The sequence below is a fragment of the Camelus dromedarius genome, chromosome 10 (assembly GCF_036321535.1).
Source record: "Camelus dromedarius isolate mCamDro1 chromosome 10, mCamDro1.pat, whole genome shotgun sequence".
Classification (NCBI taxonomy): domain Eukaryota; kingdom Metazoa; phylum Chordata; class Mammalia; order Artiodactyla; family Camelidae; genus Camelus; species Camelus dromedarius.
This window is the reverse complement of record NC_087445.1, coordinates 23,658,366-23,678,768: the sequence shown is the minus strand read 5'-3', so window position 1 is coordinate 23,678,768 and position 20,403 is coordinate 23,658,366. Positions and strand designations below refer to the sequence as shown.

Genomic DNA, 20,403 nt, shown 5'->3' with positions numbered 1-20,403 from the left:
AACAGAGCCATCTACCTTGTCAGGCTGGTTGCTGTGAAGTTTAAATGAAAAAAAAATTGCAAGCGTCTAGAAGAATGCTTGACCTATATGTGCTGCCAAATACTGACATTTTCTTTTTCTATCCATCATTCACTCCCTAGGAAGAATTACCTAAACAGAGTTCTCTTTCTAACATGAATGTAAGAGCTGAGATCTTGAAAAAAGGGAACTTTTAATGAGGATAAGAGTAGTGAAAAGGCTGTAAATAAAGCAGTATAGCGAGTCTGTCGGATGAAAATAGTCTTTCTGTACACAAATTCCTCTTCCTAGTCAACTTTCAAATGTGGAGTTAAGCATTTAATACCTAATCCCTTCTACTACACTTCATCAAAAAGCCCAAAATTCCTATTTATAATTTGAACTTATATAAGTGAGAAATTAACCAGTATGTTTGTCTACCTGAGTACCTTACATTATTTCACAGAGAAGGTGTTTTACTAGATCTTATAGAAAGGTTTCTTACATAGCTCCATTGAGGAGAAGAAATGACCGTCTTCACGGTGATAGGAACTACTGTAGGACCATGAGGCAGGGGTTACTCCATTCCTGACTGTAAGAGACCCAAGGACAAGTCCATGTCCTGTCTCCCCAAACTACCCTACTTGTTTGCCCACAAATACCCCTCCAAGTAGAATGAAATAAAAATTTATACTAAAGACATCGATCAACAGAATTCTATTCCACAGTCTCCAGGGTTATAAAACTGCCTTTTCTTACAGGCGAGTTCAATTATGCAGATTAGCCTTATCGATTATTTCAGACTATATTCGTCCAGGTTGACTGCTACCTCCTGTGATATGTGCAGATGCAGCAAATTTTATATTCGTGGTAATTAAATTTTTGTTGTTTAAATTTTCATTAAGTCATTCCCACTGGTACAGCAAGCCAGAGGGAAACAAAATGTCTGGAGGGAAAATGAAAGGTTTGTCATTTCTAGTTTTCAACTGACCCTTGAAAATCCCAAGTGGCATGTTGGTATCCCTGAAAGAATCAGACAAACTTCTTACAGTGCCTCACAATTGATTCAGATGGGAGCCAGAGCACGGAAGACAAAGAAGCCAGGAAATATTCTGACCTAACTTTTAAGGCATGGAGATCTCCCCAAGAAAATGTGGCCCCTGTGTTTAGAGGAAGTCCATTCAGTTCCACCCTTCCATGCCGAGGCTGTCTCTGCAGGGAGAGGCGAATGTTGTCCAGTTTGGTGTCCACGTCGGAAACCAGGACGTGCTCTGTGCTGATGACACACTGACCTCCCTCAGCCACTCTTAGAGGGTTGGTAAATACCTAGAAAGAAGGAAGGAAACATTTAAATCGTTGTGCTATGAAGTATACCTGAAGACAGAGCTCATTAAATCAATAGAAAACTTCTAGTATCGTCTTCACATGTCAATCAATTTTTCAAGAAAATGCTGAAGGGGACAAGTCCATAGCTGAACATCTTGGCTGGAAAATGTTTTTAACTAAATGCTTCCAATTCTAAGCATCAATGTACACAAAGAACAAGGCAGATCTAGAAACCTGAAAGTATCTACACTTCATTGATCTCAGACCTAGTGCAGTAGAAGCAGCAATCAAATTTACCGTCAGTGGTGCTAAACTGAGAAAATAGTAACATTCACCATCATGTCCACACCTACTATTGCCTGATATAGTCTTACCTTACTCTACAAAATGAATGAAACCTGTATCAAATTCCCCTAAAGACTCCATCTCTTTTCTTCACCCTAAAAATTCCTCAAGACTTGGGAGATTGATTGGAGCTTTTAAGTGTCAGGGTGGTGAGACAGAAGCGGAAGAGGGAAATTGAAGGCTAGAAATTGAAGATTCCATAGGAAACAGATTTATTCAAACATGAGACTGAAATATTAAAGCCATAAAGATAATTTTCTACAATAGGAAAACTCACTGCTCAAACGACTAAAGATCTGTTTGAAAGTAAAAAGTAAGTATGAAGGGTTTGGGATATTTTATCACACATTGGGAGTTGGCAAGAAGCGTTCCATGGTCAAACACGTCTAGAAAATAGTCGCATACACCATGGTAAAGAATCTTATGGTTACTGGTGGGAAAGCGGGTGGGGTGGGAAGGGATAAATTGGGAGCTCGAGATTTGCAAATACTAATTACTATATATAAAATAGATAAACAAGTTTCTTCTGTACAGCACAGGGAACTATATTCAATATCTTGTAGTAACCTATAATAAAAAAGAATATGGAAATGAATATATATGTGTGTGTGTATATATATATGACTGAAACATTATGCTGTATCTGGAAACTGACACAGTGTAAACTGACTATACCTCAATTTAAAAAAAATATAAAAGAAAATAGTCACATACAATGTGACACCTTGGAGATTTTATAAGACTCGTGAGCATATTCAATGCTCTGAGACCCTACAGTAAGAAAATCTACTATCTTTGTTTAATATATCATTTTCCCCACTTTTTATTACTACACAGAAGCAAAAACAAGCAGAGACATTTGAGGAACCAAATCATAAGCTGTGAAGGCCCGTACGGACGGTCTGCGGTGAGTGTCCTGCCAATGTGAGGACACAGTGCTGTCCAAGGAAGCAGCAACTCCTTCCAGAGCAGCTGCTGCTCCCAGAAAGAAGAGCGTGTCCCAAGGAAAGAGCTGGTAAAGAGGGAGGGCCGAGAAACAGGCATAGAAAAGGAAATGAACCAGAAATCACAGCCTCCACTCTGAGCCCAGCACCATCTCCCCATCCAGCAGAGCACACCCAGCCCGGGGCAGCCCTTTGAATCATGAAAATGATGAAGCCAACCTCGCTGGGACAGCTGCCTCGTATTCTTTAATAAACTACTTCCACCAGCAAAGGAAAACATAAAGAGCCTTTCCTCCCCCACCTCTCACTCTCATCCTTCCCAGTACCAAACTCTCATTTTACCAAACCTACCTTTTCACTGTTTGTAGGAGAAAGAAAGAAAGGGAGCTCTTACTTAGAGAGAAGCACTATCACTGAGACACACTGCACGTCTGCTGGCCTCATGTTGTCCTGAGTGACATCAATGATAGCCCACGAGGCTAAGTTCCAAGAAATACACGTGGCCCCTAGATGATTTTTAAATACACGTGTATCTTAGGACAACTTTCAAAAACTAAAAGCATAAGGCTAATTTGCTCCCATCCATCAATCATTCACTTCCCAGTCCCTGCCTGAACCCAAGGGCTTCCGTTTCTGGAACTTGAGGTTAGCGTGGCGCCCAGATCGCCTAGTGGTTTTCACTCAGCCCAGCTCTCTGTGAGTATTTCACTCCAGGCAACCGCACTCCTGACCGGTTTCACTGAAGCAATTTATTTAATTTTATTTCGACTGTTCTCAGTTCTCTAAGGCACTGTTTCATTTGTCCCACACACTGTAGAAAAAAGACAGAAACCACTAGGCCACTTAAGCCTCAGGTCCTAGCTATTCCATCTACCTTCCAGTGATGGAGGAAACAGTTCACTTCACCCTGTCTGGCTTTTTCCACAGATTATCTCTCTCTAGCAAGAGGCTTAGACAAATTTGCACTAAAAACACCACCACCACCACCAAACACTCTTTCTCTGTGATTGTTCTAGAAGACACGTTAGCTTTTTCAGATGCTGGTCTACTTCACGACATGTAGCTCATATACAGAAAAGGAAGGTCTGAATAAAATCTAATCAAATTAACAGACATTCTAAACTATTTTTTCTACAGAGAATGCGATCTGGTCCCTAACAGGGAAGGAGGCGGAGAACAGAGCTTAGATTCTTTTGTGTGAGTTCTTGGGCCCCTCTTCTACCCAAAATTGTAAGCCAGTGACGTAAATGAGTGTTATGAGTTGGGGGCGGGGGGACTTTGGTGACTGGAGAACGTGCCCTGTCCAACTGCGGCAGGGGGTTGGGGGGCAGGGGTATATCAGCTCGGTGTTGCCAGAGCTTCCCAATTTTCAAGAGAAGCCAGAAATCCAGACTGGATCCGAAACCTCCCGATGTTTTAGTGTTGGCCACTCATTATTTTAAAATATTGGTTAGATACATCAGAACAGCTCCGTGGGTTGGGTAAGCCCCTTCCTTGGCCCCTCGGGGTGAGACCCCTGCCCCACGACTCTCAGTAAGTGCAGAGATGGTGAGGAGTGAGCAGGAACGGGAACATTGGTGCTCTCCGGGCTGTGTTCCAGGCGGGGACCTGGGAAGGTGGCTCATTCCTTAGGGATGAGACGTGTGTTAGTTCTAGTCCCCTCCGGGTCCTAATGAATGGGTAATCACACTTTGTCTTTCCGCTGTGGAGGGGAAAAAGCAAGCCTAGGAATAGCCACGTTAGTTACCTTTAGCACTCTCATGGGGAGCCGGCGGGGGTGGGTGTGGAACAAATTCTTGGGATGAATCCCAGCCTCGCAGATAAGACACACGAGGTAGCACCGCCTTTGTACTTTGGTTTTAATGAGAGACCCGAGGGCTTTCAAGCTTATACAAACATTGAGGAGGGGAACAGGATAGGATGCAAGGGCCTGGCTTAACTCATTTTGGAAAATTAAAGAGCTTATTTAGATTACGGAGCAGCATAGCTGGCCTGCGGGGAGAGCAAGCAAGCGAGCCCAGCTGGTTGCTAAGAGACTCCTAATTTAATCCCCTTCCCCTGATCAACACGTGAAACTCAGCAGAAAGGAAAGGAAATGAAAGAGATTTTGATAAAGCTTTGAAAATAATGCCAAATCTAGCAACTGGAAAATACCACCTTTTAGATAGAAAGTCTCATGGGAGGTGAAGGATGCCCCCCCATCCCCCTTTTTTTCCCTACGCTGTAGCTGGAAAATAAACAAGTTCTTGGAAACAGCCTAAAGAAAAGGTAGCATTTCGAGTAAGTCTTAAAAAATCTTTCTTTCCTTAGGTCTTCCCTCCTTTCCACGTCTCATACCAACTTTCATACGTACCTCAGGGGCCTGATTGTCCACCGGGAGGATCGTGATGTTAAAGCAGATGCCGTACAAAGCGCCGCCGCGCTGGTTACTGACGGAAAAGGCAACCTGGGCGTGTCGGGGACGGGGGCCTATGTCTTGCGTGGGAGGCATGTAGGCAACTTTCATATAGTTCACAGCGTGCTGCAGAGCAAACCAACAGGGCCGTGTGGGCGCCGGTGTGCAAGGACCAGGGACTTCTAGAGACCGAGGTCTAAAGGGACCCGCCGTGTTAATGCATATGGAACGCTGTCAATGCCACCATCATCACTCTGAAGATTCTAAAAAGCTCTATCTTACAAATGGCATTTTCTAAAGTCCGGTGGGAAAAGAACAAGAGAAATTAGGTAACTATGTCAAGGGCTTGACGCCAGGCAACTCTATAAAAGATGGGAGACTTGAATTTCAACCCAGCTCCACCATAAAATAGTGGTATGATATTGGGCAAGCTATTCAAACTTGAGAGGCCTCCGTGTCCTTACCTACATAAAATGAAAAAAAATAATAAAATAATAGTACTTAGCACATGGGTTGACATACTCATTTAAACCTCCAACTACAGTGAGATTCAGCATAATTCACCTTAAACCACAGGGGTAGCTATTGCGTGAGCACCCCTCACCATTACTGTGACCCCAGTGGGGTCTTCGGAGTGGAGGCCACAGGAGTAGGAAGAGGGCTAATGAAGGATCTTGGAAGGCAGTAGATACTGTGGGTTGAATTGTGTCCCCCACAAAAAAGGATGTGTTGAAGTCCTAACCCCCAGCACCCCTGCACATGACTTCACTTGGAAATAGAGCTATTGCAGATGTGATTAGTAAAGTCAAGGTGAGGCCACACTGGAGTGGGGTGGAGGGCCTTAATCCAGTTCAACTTGTGTCCTTATAAGAAGAGAGAGACACAGGGCGAACACAGCCATGGGGTGACAGAGGCAGAGAGCGGAGTGGTGGTCTACCAGGCAAGGAATGTCAGAGTGCTGGCAAACCACTACACGCTGTGAAGAGGTAAGACTCCCCAACAGGGTTTTGGAGGATGGCGGCCCTGCTAACACCTTGAGTTCAGACTTCTAGCCTCCAGAACTGTGAGACAATATGTCTTGGTCCTTTTAAGCTACCTAGTACTTTGCTATGGCAGCCCTAGGACGGTAGCACAGTAGGACTCTGGGTAAATCGAATTTGATGGAATAAAAATATATGCACCACGTCCCTAAATCAGAGCCCTAACCCAGATCATCTTTCTCTAGCAAGAGGCTTAGACAAGTTTGCTTTAAAAAAAAAAACATACAAAAAACTCTTTCTCTGTGATTGTTCTAGAAAACACATTAGCTTTGTCAGATGCTGGGCTACCTAAATCAATGCAAAAGGCTGTGTTGACCTTTAACAATATTCTGCAATCATATCCAGTTTAAGCATTTTCAAATAGATGTCATGTGTTTAATGGAAATGTGGAAGCGGAAAGAATACAGACATCAAGTATTTGCTGCCTGCGACAGGTGTCAAAGGCCAATATTCTTGACAGCAATGCTAGGGTGCCATACCTTCTCAGAGAACACTTCCATCATGTTTCTCAACATTTGAGCATAGCATCCTACCTGACTGAATGACTTCAACCCAGGAGCTGCAGGATTTTTGATGAGCTTTGGTATGCTGTCCACCATAAATAATTTTCCAGCATCCAGGTGTCTAATGAAAAACATAAGAGAACACATCAGCTCATTTTCCAGGTAAGAAAAATTAAATCAAATAGCCCACAACCAAATTTTCTAAAGCTAAAAGAGTTCAGTGTAGGAAGAACTCAAATGTTCCATTTTTATATTCTCTCTTTATATCAGGGAGGGGGTGGTGGGGTGGTTCTAACTTTAAGTCTAGTATCGTCAATGCTATTCTCATCATGACCACAAAAAGTATGTACAACATTTCTACGCTGACATCATGGAAGGGAATCTAACTACAGTGAGATGTAGTTAGACACCCCCCCCAAAAATGTTTCCTCATTATCATATATTCATGCCATCTTCTGGATTGGAATCATAGAATATGACCATTTTGTGGCCTGCAATATCTATAAATGTTATGAAGACTCAATAAGTTTCGCTAAAATTAAAAAAACACACACATTCTGTTTAGAAAAGGGGATTAAAGACTGTTTTAAGCCTTCCTGAGTTGAAGACACTGCAAGCTGCTTGTCACTTAGCAATTAATACAGCTTCTGAAGTGATGTGTGAGATAAGTTTGAGATTAGAATAAATGCTGAATTGACTATAAGTTCATGTCTGACCAAGAAAGCAACCAAACCACAGTACAGTATTATATTTTGACACTTTCGATTCAATCCTGGATCCCAGCCCTCAACTAATTGCCCAGGTGATGACTTTTCATAGAGGTACCTGTGGCTGAAGGGGAAAAATGGAGGCGTTGTAATTGTGTAGAGCAGCTCCCTGTCATGTGATTCCAGATCTACAAAATGTAGATGCTTCTTAGTTATGTAGGCCACCTCGGTTTCCTTGACAACCAAATGCCGAGAAACTCCAGGAGCCTCTTTTGGAAGCTGGTCATCCACCGGAGTGATATGGATTGTTACTACCTGGAAAGAAATTATCTGTACCATTAATTTGAAATACCAAAAACAAAACAAAACAAAACCACCAAGAAAAAGCACCCCCACCGGCATCCAGTCACAGTTAAGATGATTTTCAAAAACTGCCATTTAAAAATACTTCTACTGAAATAATTCAGGAGCTATTAAGACCATGAGCTAAAAATGGAACATTCTCCACCCATTTTTCATTTTAGTTTAAGAACATAATTGTCACAGTTGTAGTTCATGCAGTCAGAGTGCTACTGAAGGGGGATGTGATACACGAAGTATGTTCCTGGTTTTATTTCTGCATCTCCCCTTCTCCAACAACCTGTGGTTCCTCTACCTCCCTCTCCTCAGTCAAAGATCCTGGAAACCCTGACAGAACTTTTGGTTCCTCTTTCTCTACCCACGTACAACACCTCGCCAAGTCCCAGAGTTTGTACTTAGAAAATTTTCTAAACAGTGACCGCACTCCACTCCCTCCCCAGCTGTCATTCCCCCTGCTCCTGGCCTCACTCCAGCTCTCATAATTTCTTCCTTACATTGTCTCAACAGCTTTTCATCAGCCCTAACTCCACTAACTAAATTGACTTTTCATACCTCTAGTGTTATTTTTTTTTAAAAGGGGGTTACTGGAATTGAACCCAGGACCTGGTGCATGCTGAGCATGCCCTCTATCACTGAGCGACACCCTGCCCCTTCTGGTGTTATTTTTTAAGAAATACAAGTCAAATCAAGTTACTTTCTCTTAAACCATCACCCAGGAGGGATAGAATTATTCAAATTTCTTAGCATGGTATTCAAGACCCTTCACAGTACAGACACACCCTACTTTTCAACTTTATCTCTTACTTCCTTTCAACACATGCCCAGCACCCTGGCTACCCTCAGCGGACCCAGTCCCAGACCCCAAACATGCCTCTGTGCTTCGGATCACGCTGCTCCTTCAGTCTGGAGTGCTTATCTCCTGCTTTTTCCCACAACCTGAGTCTTTCTTACCCTTGAAGGCTGCTCTTGATATGTTCTTCAGTTTCTCAGTTGGAATTAATTGCTCCTGAATTTTGCTTATCCCTAGGCAAACATCACTATTTCATGGTCTTGTATTATTAGTTAGTAGTTTATATGTCAGTTTCTCCTCGATCGAAAGTTCCCTAAGTCAGGAGGGTCAGAGTATGGTGCAAACCACAGGGAATTTGGCAGTGAACACACAGTTCAAGTCCTGCGTCTACCACCAAGTAGTTATTGATCTTCAACAAGTCACTCCACTTTTTTGAACTTCAGTTTTCTTATTTGTAAATTAAGCATAATATCAACGACCTAACAGAATTTTCTAAGGATCGAAATATCACCATGTATATAAAAATGTCTGGCACATAGTACACGCTCAATAAATATTTTGTTCATTTCTGTAGCTGCACCATATCCGGCATAGTATTTTGTAGGTAGGAGGCTCTTTGTCGGCATTTGGTAACTGAATGAGTCAACATGCCCTATTTGTGATTCTAAGAATTTTTTCAAACATTCACAGGTTTGGATCTTGCAAGGGGACACAGACGCTTTACCAAACAGGTTTTACCATCACATTTATTTCTTTTTACAATAATCCACAAATGATTCTGAGAAAACAATTCCTCTCTCTTGAAACAGTACACTGGCTTGGCATCGTGAGTCTCTGTACACCTGATGCGTGAAAGTATTCTTACTCTGGCTTTGATTTATTTTCATACTGTCACTGAAGCACAGATCAGCAATGCCAGTTTTTCTAAGATAAAGATGTTCCCAATACCCAATTTGAAAATGAAGAGAATTTTTTTTTAAATTAACACACGGCAGAAACTCAAACATGGTTAAGCTCTGGCTATGATACAGGAAAGACTGGAACATCAGCTCGGCCACCGACAAGCTCTGCTGCCTGGGGCAAATCACTGACCCCTCTGGGGCTCTGTTTTTCTCTCTGTACATTGGGAATGGTAATGACAGCTATTACAGTGAAGTGTTGTCAGGATCAAATGAGATAGCTAATAGCACAATGAGTAGTACCCGGTAGTAGGTGCTCAATAAATTAATTCCCTGTCTTCATTCTTCACTACTTTTACAAAAGCATACAGCATATATACAACTCCATTATGAAGCATTTCAATAATTAAAAACTAAAGCCAGTTGTCAAAATAAGGAACACAATGGCAGTCATTTCTCTAGTCTCCTGGAATCTGTGTCAGGATTTCTTTTTCCAATTATAGTTTTTTGCTAATCTACAAAGTTCAGAAATTCTCTCTGGGACCTACCAGGCATGGTGTGAATCAGTGAGGCTCCCCTTCATTGCAAAACTGGATTTAATAAGGAAACAATATTTACTGTGCCTTCAAAGAGACCATTTTCTATGCTAATTTATTCTCCAATGTGTTCTTTGTATAAGAAGAATGTACAAGCAGGCTTTTTCATACCCCAGTAGTAATTCTTGCTGGGCACATTTTTCAACATGCGTTATGATCGCCTAAGTTGATGTGTCTTTACATATTTATGCATGTTCCAATAATTACTATGTGTGTGTTCTGTGGGTGAAAAAAAAATCCTATTTTAACAAACTCCATCGAGAAATAAAGTATTCTCATTTTACTGAAACGTGGTTGTTAAAAAAAAAAAAACAAAAAAAAAACCTAATTAAATACCCATCCCAGGCAGAGGAAAAGTAGCGCCCGTCCCACTCCCTGGGCTCTTGCTTGCTGGCTTCCCCTGCATGCCTCCAGTCTACTTACGGCCACAAGCACCCGCAGACGGATTTGGAGGGAGTCACAACATAAAGTGACAAATCAGCCTGTGAAGTAACAATGACTAACGGTGACCATGAGCATCCGGCTCACCCTATGATATTCCACTGGCTGGAGGAAGCCTTTCTTGTAGACCTGGGTTCTGGACCCCTTCTCTGCCCTGAGCTTTGATTCCTGCCTGATTCCTTCTTTTGCATCTTCCTTTGAGATTATCCAGTGCTGTTTCTCACCCCCAGGAATGATACCCGATGCTAGTTTTGCCCACTCCACCTTCTGTTCAGATATTCTGTAGAATATAGTCTGATTTCTGTGCCAAGATTTTAAAATAATTCTGTTTCAATAAAGTTTTCATTACTGTGGTCTTTATTATAGAGGGAACGGACATCTGTATTTCTGGGTATGAAAAATATGAACCATAAAGCATACAACAGCAGAAAAGTAAAAAGATGTCCTAAGTTTTCTGTTTTTAAAAAGACCTAGAATTTGCTAAAAGTGATACAGTATTCTAGTCAGAAATACAGCTCAGTTTGAATGGATACAACAGAAGATTTAGAAATAAATCCTATTACTAGTATCCATTTTGGGTTATCAAGTCAACTAAGGTCTCAAGCAAAAATCTAATCTAGAAATGGCATAATTATATACACTGATGAAAAGAAGAGGCTGCTATTTGTAAAGGAATTGATTTTTTTTTTTTTTTTTGTCAAACAAATGATTTGAGAATTTTCTCATTCATTTTCCATTCCCTCTTAACAGGAATCACCTAATTCCTTCAGTTTCTGGGCTCCCAACATCATTCTTCCTGATCACCCTCTTTTGCTACCTTTGTCTTGGCAAACAGATGAATAGCTCACCATCTATGCATTGGCTAACGTCAGTGACCACGACAATATGAGATGATATTATATAGCCAATAGGGACACATGCTTTAGTCATTCTAAAACAGGTTCAAAATTTGCTTTGATCCCCAAACATGCTAACTTCCAAGATAATAGGTTTTAAATGCCTAGTAGAAAGAACGATATATGGTGGGTGACATTTATTTTCAGATGTCTTTTTTCTGTCCCTACCACCAATCATCCTCTCCTTGCAAGGAATCTACCCCTTTATGGTTGTTCAGACTCTTACTTTTCTGTCATTTTTATAGGATGGTGGTTCCTTACCTATTTTTGTATTCTATGTTTAAATAATATCCTTGAGTGGTAGTAAAACTGTGTTCTTCAAAAGCAATAATAAATAGTTATATTCATGAGCACTTACTATGTGCTATAAAGTTCTCAGTACTTTTTATGTATTAAGTCACTCACCCTCACAATCACTCTTTAAGGAAGTTGTTTTACCTGTTTTACAGGTGAAGAAACTGAGGCACAAGTCAGTTAATGTCAAGGACAAGAGAAAAACATAGGCAGTCTAACTACAGAGCCTGTAATTTAAACCACTAAACATAAAAAAGTCAGTGTTTTTTCCTAAGTGTTATGAAGCGAGCAAATTTTCAGAAATGCTCTGTATAAAAGGGTCCCCGGGTTAAATAATCTTGGAAACATTGCACACATGGAAATTTGCATAACTCTTTGGAAAAGTAAATGATGGAGCAGTTACGTTGCAGAGAAACTGACTTAATTTTGCTTAATCCATTGCTCCTCAAACTTTGAAATCTGTTCTCATGTAGTTTCTAATAACATCTTCCAGAATTGGTATCTGTGCACAAGACTTTGGGAAAGTGTTCAGAGGTAGACTCTTACCTGTGGCACTGAGAGATTCGGAGGTTCATGGCTGTCCCCCAGGACAAATTCAAATGAATCTTCAAAGATCTCTCCACCAAAGTGACGATAGTAAATGATGCCATTGAACAGGTCCCTCTGAAGGAAGCCAGGGACAGGATAGCCTATGGGGTCCACAAAACACCACACACTTTTATTAACAGCCTGCCAGGTATTGCGGTATATTAATATTGGATTTATCTTCAAAAGTACTCCCTGCTTAGTACATTGTATATACCCAAGGAATCTTTTTTTTTTAATTTAAGTACAGCTGATTTAAATATTGTGTTACTTTCAGGCATACAGCAGAGTTACTCAGTTATACATATATTTCCAAATTATTTTCCATTATAGATTATTACAAGATATTGAACATAGTTCCCTGTGCTGTACAGTAAATCTTGTTGCTTATCTATTTTATCTATAGTAGTTTGTTCAACGAATCTATATTAAATGCTTTTTATCAAAGCTTTTAAGTAATTAAAAAATCTGTCTTGCTATATAGAAAATTGGCATTAGAAAAATATTTTCAAGAAACATTGATCAGCCAAGATGTGGAACACAGAGACCCGGAGCTCACCTCCTCTCACAGACATGTCACAAATACAACTATTTGCAGAACAACCAACAAATAAGACCAGGACCTACCAGAAAAGATCTACAACTAAAGACATAAGAAGGAAATAAGATGGGTAGGAAGGGCTGGGTTGCAATGTAGTCAGTCCCATACCCCCGGTGTGCGATGCACGAATGGGAGAGTAATTGCAGCTGCAGAGGCTCTCCCACAGGAGCGACGGGTCCAAGTCCCATGCTGGGATCCCCAGCCTGGGGGTCCTGCACTGGGAAGAAGAGCCCCAGAGCATTTGACTTTGAAGGCCAGTGAGGCTATTTTCAGGAGTCCCAGAGGCCTGGGGGAAACAGAGACTTCACTCCTAAAGGGCACACAAAAAATCTCACGTATTCCAGGACCCAGGGAAGAAGCAGTTATTTGACAGGAACCTGGATCAGACCTGCCTGCTGATCTTGAAGAGTCTCCTGGAGAGACAGAAGACAATCGCAGCTCACCCTGAGGACACAGACACTGGTGGCATCCATTCTGGGGAGTTCATTCTACCATGTGGACACTGGTTCTGGCAAGCACCATCGTGAAATCTTCCCTCTACCTGATTAGGGCCAGGACCCAGCCCTGCCCCAGCCAACAGGCCTGTAAGCACCAGCACTGAGATGCCTGAGGCCAAGTAACGCACTGGGTGGGGACACAGCCTCACAATCAGCACACAGGCTGCCTTAAGACCTGCTGAGCCCGCAGCCCATTCTGGGCATGGCCCTACCCACCAGAGAACCCAGGAACCAGTTCTCCCCACCATGGGGGGGTGCCCAGCCCCACAATTCCCTAGGCCACAGCCCCACTCTCCAGGGAGCCTTCTGTAGCCCCCAGACAAGCCTCACCCACCAGGGGGCAGATACGAACCATAAGAAAACCATGCTACATAGCCTGTGGACCCTACCTGCCCATCAGTAGGCCCGACCCTGCATTGGAACCAGCTGGGCCACACCCCTCCTCTCCCACTAGCAAGGCAACACAGGCTTCAGGACACCCTGGACCCTGCACCCAACTGTGTCAGGAACTGGTCTTACCCACCAGAGATCCAGCACCAGCTCTGGGACCCCTGGATACTGCTACCAGACTCCAGGACCCGCTTTGTGTGCCACTGGCTTCACCTACCAGGGGGCAGGGAATAGGAGCCCCTGGACCTTGACTTTGCCCACCAGGGAGCAAGCACTAATCCGAAGGGTCCCTGGAGTTCCTCAGTCAGCTGCCTTGTAACCCAGTCACAACAACCAGCAACGAGCAGCCTCTGCATCAGGCAACCAGCTGGATGAGGGGCCCACCAAGCCTACCAGACTGCCCACATGGTCAGCCCGGCACAAAGGAAAGACTCACAGAGCCCTCAAAGGGAGAACCGAGAGCATGTTGTTCTGGTGACAAAAGGCGAGTGCACTTCTAGGACACATAGGGCACCTACAAAAGACCACTTCTGAGTGTACATGGAACATTTTCCAGGAAAGATCACATGCTAGGCCACAAAACAAGCATCAGTAAACTTTAGAAAATTGAAATCACATCAAGTATCTTTTTTGACCACAATGATATGAGACCAGAACTTAATTACAAGAAAAAACTGCACACAAAAAAAAAAAATGTGGAGGCTAAACAACATGTTACTAAACAACCAGTGGATCACTGAAGAAATCTAAGAGGAAATTTTTAAACTCCTGGAAACAAATGGAAACAAAAACACAATGATACAAAATCTAGGATACAGCAAAAGCAACTCTGAGAGGGAAGTTTATAGAGTTATAAGCTTACTTGAGCAAACAAGAAAAATCTCAAATAAACAATCTAACCTTACACTTAAAGGAACTAGAGAAAGAAGAAACAAAACCCGAAGTTAGTAGAAGGAAAGAAATCATAAAGATCAGAGCAGAAATAAATCAAGCAGAGACTAAAAAAATTAGAAAAAAAAAATCAATGAAACAAAGAGCTGCTTTTTAGGAAAATAATAACAAAATTGATAAACTTTCAGACAAACTCATCAAGAAAAAAAGAGAGGGCTCAAATCAATAAAATTGAAATGAAAAAGACATTACAACCAACACCAAGAAATACGAAGGACCATAAGAGACTACTATGAACTATATGCAAATAAAATGGGAAATCTAGAAGAAATGGGCAAATTCCTAGAAATGTGCAATCTCACAAGAATGAAGCAGGAAAAAATAGAAAATGCAAATAGCTCAATTACTAGTAATGAAATTGAATCAGTAATTTAAAAACTCCCCAAAAAACAAAAGTACAGGACCTGATGGCTTCACAGGTGAATTCTACCAAACATTTAGAGAAGAGTTAACACCTATCCTTCTCAAACTATTCCAAAAAAAATGCAGAGGAAGAAACAATTCCAAACTCATTTTATGAGACCAGCCTCACCCTGATACTAAAACCAGGTAGAGATATCATAAAAAAAGAAAATTATAGGCCAATATCACTGATGAACATAGATGTAGAAATCCTCAATAAAATATTAGCAAACTGAATCCAACCATACATTAAAAGGATCCTACACCATGATCAAGTGAGATTTACCCCAGGGACGCAAGAATGGCTCAATATATGCAAATCAACCAATGTGAACATCACATTAACAAAAGGAAAGATAAAAATCACATGATCATCTCAAAGATGCAGAAAAGGCATCTGATAAACTTCCAATATCTAAACAGATAAAACTCTCCAGAAAATGGACATAGAGGGAACATACCTCAACCTGATAAAGACCATACATGACAAACCCACAGCTAACATCTTACTCAATGTGAAAAACTAAAAGCATTTCCTCTAAGATCAGAAACAAGACAAAGATACCCACTCTCGCCACTTTTATTCAACACAGGATGGATCTTGGCTGTCTGAGACTTACCTATCTGTCCTGGCCCTGGCTTCTTCATGATGTCTCCAGCCTGTGGGGGTTTTGTGACATTGAAGAAGATGTAGTCATCACTGGAGTCCATGTCTGAAGCTCTCAGCATGGAACCCTGGATCAGCAGGGTCTGCCCCTCCTCCAGTTCAATCACAACGTTGGTTACGAGGAACGGGGGACTGTCGTCTTTGGGCAAGATGTTGATGGGAAACTTATGTCGGATGCTGTGCTGGCCATCGAATATCCTGAAGACCACAAAGTCTTTGGTGGAGTCGCTGTCGTCATGGTGATATCGAACGACTCCAGCCTGAAGATCAGCCACAGTGAAGAGAAACCCCTTGCCCCCTGATGGAAAGAGCAGAGGTGGAGCTGAATGAAAAAGGGGGTGTGGAGGCAGCAGGTTAATGAGAGCAGCACTGGAGGAGGGGTCATTAAGGAAAGTGGTTCAGCCAGTACCTCCCTCCCCTGGAAAAATCGGAGATTGTTTCGTGGGCTTTGGGGCCCCACAGACATGGATTTGGATACAGACTGGAAAACTTATTAGCTGGTTGGACTTGGACAAGGTATTTAATTTATTTGAGACTCATCTATAAAAAAAGGAATAATAACACCTACTTCATACTGCCTTGTAAGGATGGGAGAACACAAACAATACTATACCTATTATAAGTTTTAATTACTCTTCTACCCATTGCTATCACCCTACATGGCAGCACGTCTTAGACGAGTGATCCTGAACCAGCAACATTACAAATGCAAGTTCTCAGGCCCTACCCCACACCTAGTGGATCAGAAATTCTGGAGGTGGGGCCCGGCAACCTATATTTTATCAAGCTCTCCAGGAGTCTAATGCTTGCCAAGTTTGAGAATCACTGGCTTAACGACCAAGAGCTAGATCTCTGGTATCAAATGGCCTGGGTTCAACTCCCAGCTCGGCCATGTTCTAGAATTCAGACAAGTCAACTTCTCTAAGTCTCATGTGCAAAGTGAGAATAATAATAGTACCCTGCTTCATAAATCGGACATGAGATGAAGTATGTAGAGTGCTTTGCACAATATCTGGCTCAAAGTAAATGCTTAATAAATGTTTGCACTCTTTCCCACCTCCTCTGAGCCAGACCATGATGGCATTATGGGCTATGACTCTCCACCTCATTTCTACCGTATTGATAAGCACTGCTTCCCTCTTCACAAACTATTACAGTTCCTGATGGCAGGTGCCCAAATGCTCTCCCCACACCACTGCAGTTTTATGGATTAAACATTAGTACAATGGACACTATGAGTTACTTGCCCAACAGCCACTCTCTGCTCCTTTCTCACTACTAGAAGTCTGGCTTTATTTGGAATGGCAATATGACCATTTAAAATACTCAGTTCCCAGACTCTGCTGCACTTAGGGAATATTATTTAACTTCCTAAGAAATATAATTAAATTTCCTTGTATCAGGCTCCTGGGAAAAGTTGTTAAATAGAGCAAAATTAGATGGCATAACTTTTTTTTTTTATTATTCTCTCTCTTTCTTCCTTCCTTTCTCTAGTGCTGATTAGAAGCCTGGAGGTGTAGGTACCATCCTGTGACCAACAGCAGAGCAGAAAAGAGCCGCTGGTATCATGGATACAGAATACCTACCTCTAGGCAACTTGTCACAAGCAGAAAATAACTCTTGAATTTTTAAGCTGCTGTAGTTGGGTTTTCCTTACATTCAGCTGAACACCCATCCTAACTGATCCATCCGGCTTAAGCTAAACTCCCACTGTCCTGGGATTAGGTAAGAGAATTCATCATTTTATTTTTGATTTCAGAATTCCCTAATCACAAATAATGATAAATAAGAGGTCTCTTACTACTTTATAGTTAGGCAAACTAAGAGGATAATTGAATTAAATCCTCTGAGCTCACTACAAGGAATGGACTATATTATCATTAAGTATGGATATGTTTATTAGGGCCATTACCTTATTAACTATCACCCTTACAATTATAATTAAAACTATAAATTCATTTCTTTTAAACTATGGTAGCTGCTACTAATAACATAATAGCATAATTATTACTAAAGAGTTCTTTTTTTAAAAAATGTAAGTTTTATATTTTTCAGTGCATTTCTCTGAAGCAGAGAAATGAAAAGGCTATGATTTATCTTTGAACTGAGATAAGATAATCAGTTAAGGAGTATATTTAGAAGGAGCCCTACGTGGCTCCAGAAAGCAAAACTGAGATTTAAATGATGACTCAAGTACAAAATACCACTCGTAAATGGACATCCATTGATTTGAGCATCCAAATACAAAGGCCAATGGCTCCCAGATTTCCAGATTTTAAGAATATGATAATTCATTCAGAAATGGGGCGCAAGAGATGCTATATATACATCCTGTTAAATATGATTTGCTTTTGGAGAAAATACTTCTTGGGTTCTTCTCTAGGTTAGAAAGCTGATCCTCCACCTCTTAGGGTAAGCTGCCCGTGGTGCAGGCCACCCACAGTAACCAGCTGGACATCATGAATGCCATCATTGTCGACAATCTGAAACTGCTCCCAAGTGATGGCCCGAGACTGTCCCTCCAGGAGATTCAGACCTGCAAGAGAAAGCAGAAAAGTGTCCTGGGAAGTTCTATGATATGCCAACATACCCACTTTAACACAAGATGAATGAATTTTCACTCACAAAACTAGCTAAAAATTGTATCTTCAAAAGTTTCTTAAGAAACTAGAATTTAGCTTTTGAGTAATATTTTTACTATTAGTACTACTAACCTCAATCTGACAACTGGTTCCTTATGATATATCGTTTAGAGGCATGATGATGCCAAAAATAAATACTAGGAGGAAATAACAGATGTTACATTCACAGTGGTCTCCAGTTCAGAAATGTCCACAAGGAGTTTTTCAAAGGCAGCATTCATATATTTTAAGTGGGCAAAAGAGTCAGAAGTGCTTTTACATATAAATTATAAGAGCGTAAGTATCCCACAGGACAGAAAATTAAAGTGGCTAAATATACAAATACAGAGCTACTCAGCTAGGGGACTGTTTAATGGTGTTAGGCAGGAAGTGTCTGACACTCTGTAGTAGGGGCTGTATTTTAGTCTAGACCCTAATAAGAAAGGGACCTTTGTAACTAGAGAAATTAAAGATAAAACTTCTCCTTGGACCCAGCATGCTGGAGAGAATCTGGGGAGAGAGAGCAAATGCTACTCAGAGCAGGAACACAGATTCCAGACTGAACACTCGTCAGAGACAGAGAGCTGTAGCATCACGAGCCATTCCCATTACCCAGCAGAGCTGGGGGTCAGCAGGTTGCAGAGACTCTTGAAAAGGAGCAAAGCCTTTTAAAGAAACAAATTGATAAAATTTAAAGACAGTGCAGTGGTGAACCCATTTTTAATGCTTCCTCTCAAATGTGCTCAGATTTCCCTGCCTCCTAACATTGACCATTTGCCTGCTTTCCAGCTGAGGCAGTCCCAAGAGGGTACCCACAGTTCCCACACATTTGTAAAGCTCGGGCTGCCACCGTTGGCTCATTGTCTGATACTGCTGCCCTCAAGTGCCCGCAAGGGTGAAGACCAGGTTGTGGTGTGACCTTCCTTGTGACCATGGCCAGGTCTCACACCATGGGACTCAAGGAGTTTGTGCAGTGGCTGCTGAGAAGAGTCAGGTAACACAACCTGGGCATGTGGGAAGTTAACATCCAATGAGGCAAACTGACCAAGGTGAGACAAGAGATGGAAGGAGCTGACAGGCAGATTGTTCACCCTTTCCCAACCCCATCCCTGACTCTTCCCTCACAGACTGGTTCCACCTCCTTCTGGAGACATCAGCCCTACTGAGCGATCAGCTTTGTTTTCTTGTAAAGCTATGAACGGCTCCGTCACACCAAATTTTAATTTGTCACCCTTACTCTTGTTTGCAGTACAGAGTTAGTGCATGTAATCTGAGATGTATAGTATATTGAAAGATGGAAGGAAGGAAGAAATGAAGGGAGAGAGAAAAAGAGAGAAAGAGAAAGAAAGAGAGAGAAGGAAGGAAGGAAGGAAGGAAGGAAGGAAGGAAGGAAGGAAGGAAGAAAGAAAGAAAGAAAGAAAGAAAGAAAGAAAGAAAGAAAGAAAGAGAGAAAGAAAGAGAGAAAGAAAGAGAGAAAGAAAGAAAAATGGACAGAGGGAGAGAAAGGGAGGGAGGAGAGGAAAGAAAAAGGAAAGAAAAGAGAAAGGGAGGGAGGAAGAAGGGGTAAGGGAGGGAGACAGAGAAGAACTGAGAATGGGTAGAAGGAAGGGAGGCAGGGAAGGAAGGAGGGAGGGAGGACAAGCATGTATAAAGAATCTCTGTGGCTGGTAGTACGGGTTTTGCAGCCAAGAGTGCACAGCCGAGCACAGGACAAGGCATCGTGGGATGCGGCAGAAGAGCAAGCAATAACCCTAGAAATTTACACGGTAAGATCTTAATGGTGGTTATGTTTTCATGGTGGAGTAATGAATGATTTTTATTCATCCATTTTTATTTATTTATTTTACCTATGCATTACTATTTATTCTATTTATTGTGCTTTCCAAGTTTCCAATGATGAACTTATATTAAGTTCATAATAAATAAAATTCTATTTTAAAAAGGATTCTGATGTCCATTGTAGCCAAAGTCAGATTTGGAGCTCTTCTAACAAGCCTAGGTTTCAAAGGTGACACATACACATGTTATTAAGTCTCTATGCTCAAGAAATAATCTAATTAACGTGTGATTATGACTAAACTTTAGATTATCAATTCCTTCTTTTCTCTCGTTATCCCTCAAACAGAGGAAGAATAGGACAGAGAAGCAGATTATAA

At 41.6% G+C, this 20,403-nt stretch overlaps 1 protein-coding gene across 12 annotated transcripts in view; it reads right to left on the bottom strand.

The window, feature by feature from the left end:
* FREM1 (FRAS1 related extracellular matrix 1) overlaps positions 1-20,403 on the bottom strand; it is a 148,837-nt gene that overhangs the window by 85,484 nt on the left and 42,950 nt on the right. For all 12 annotated transcript variants that reach the window (XR_010382638.1, XR_010382643.1, XR_010382639.1 and 9 more), the window contains 7 exons: positions 18,031-18,162; positions 15,580-15,924; positions 12,080-12,222; positions 7,376-7,572; positions 6,581-6,671; positions 4,966-5,133; positions 1,115-1,323 (listed from right to left, as the gene is read on the bottom strand). Coding sequence is in view for 5 of the 12 variants with exons in the window: in XM_064490198.1 (XP_064346268.1) it covers positions 1,115-1,323; positions 4,966-5,133; positions 6,581-6,671; positions 7,376-7,572; positions 12,080-12,222; positions 15,580-15,924; positions 18,031-18,162 (1,285 nt within the window). In the remaining 7 variants the exon portion in view is untranslated. The remainder of the gene's footprint in view (positions 1-1,114; positions 1,324-4,965; positions 5,134-6,580; positions 6,672-7,375; positions 7,573-12,079; positions 12,223-15,579; positions 15,925-18,030; positions 18,163-20,403) is intronic.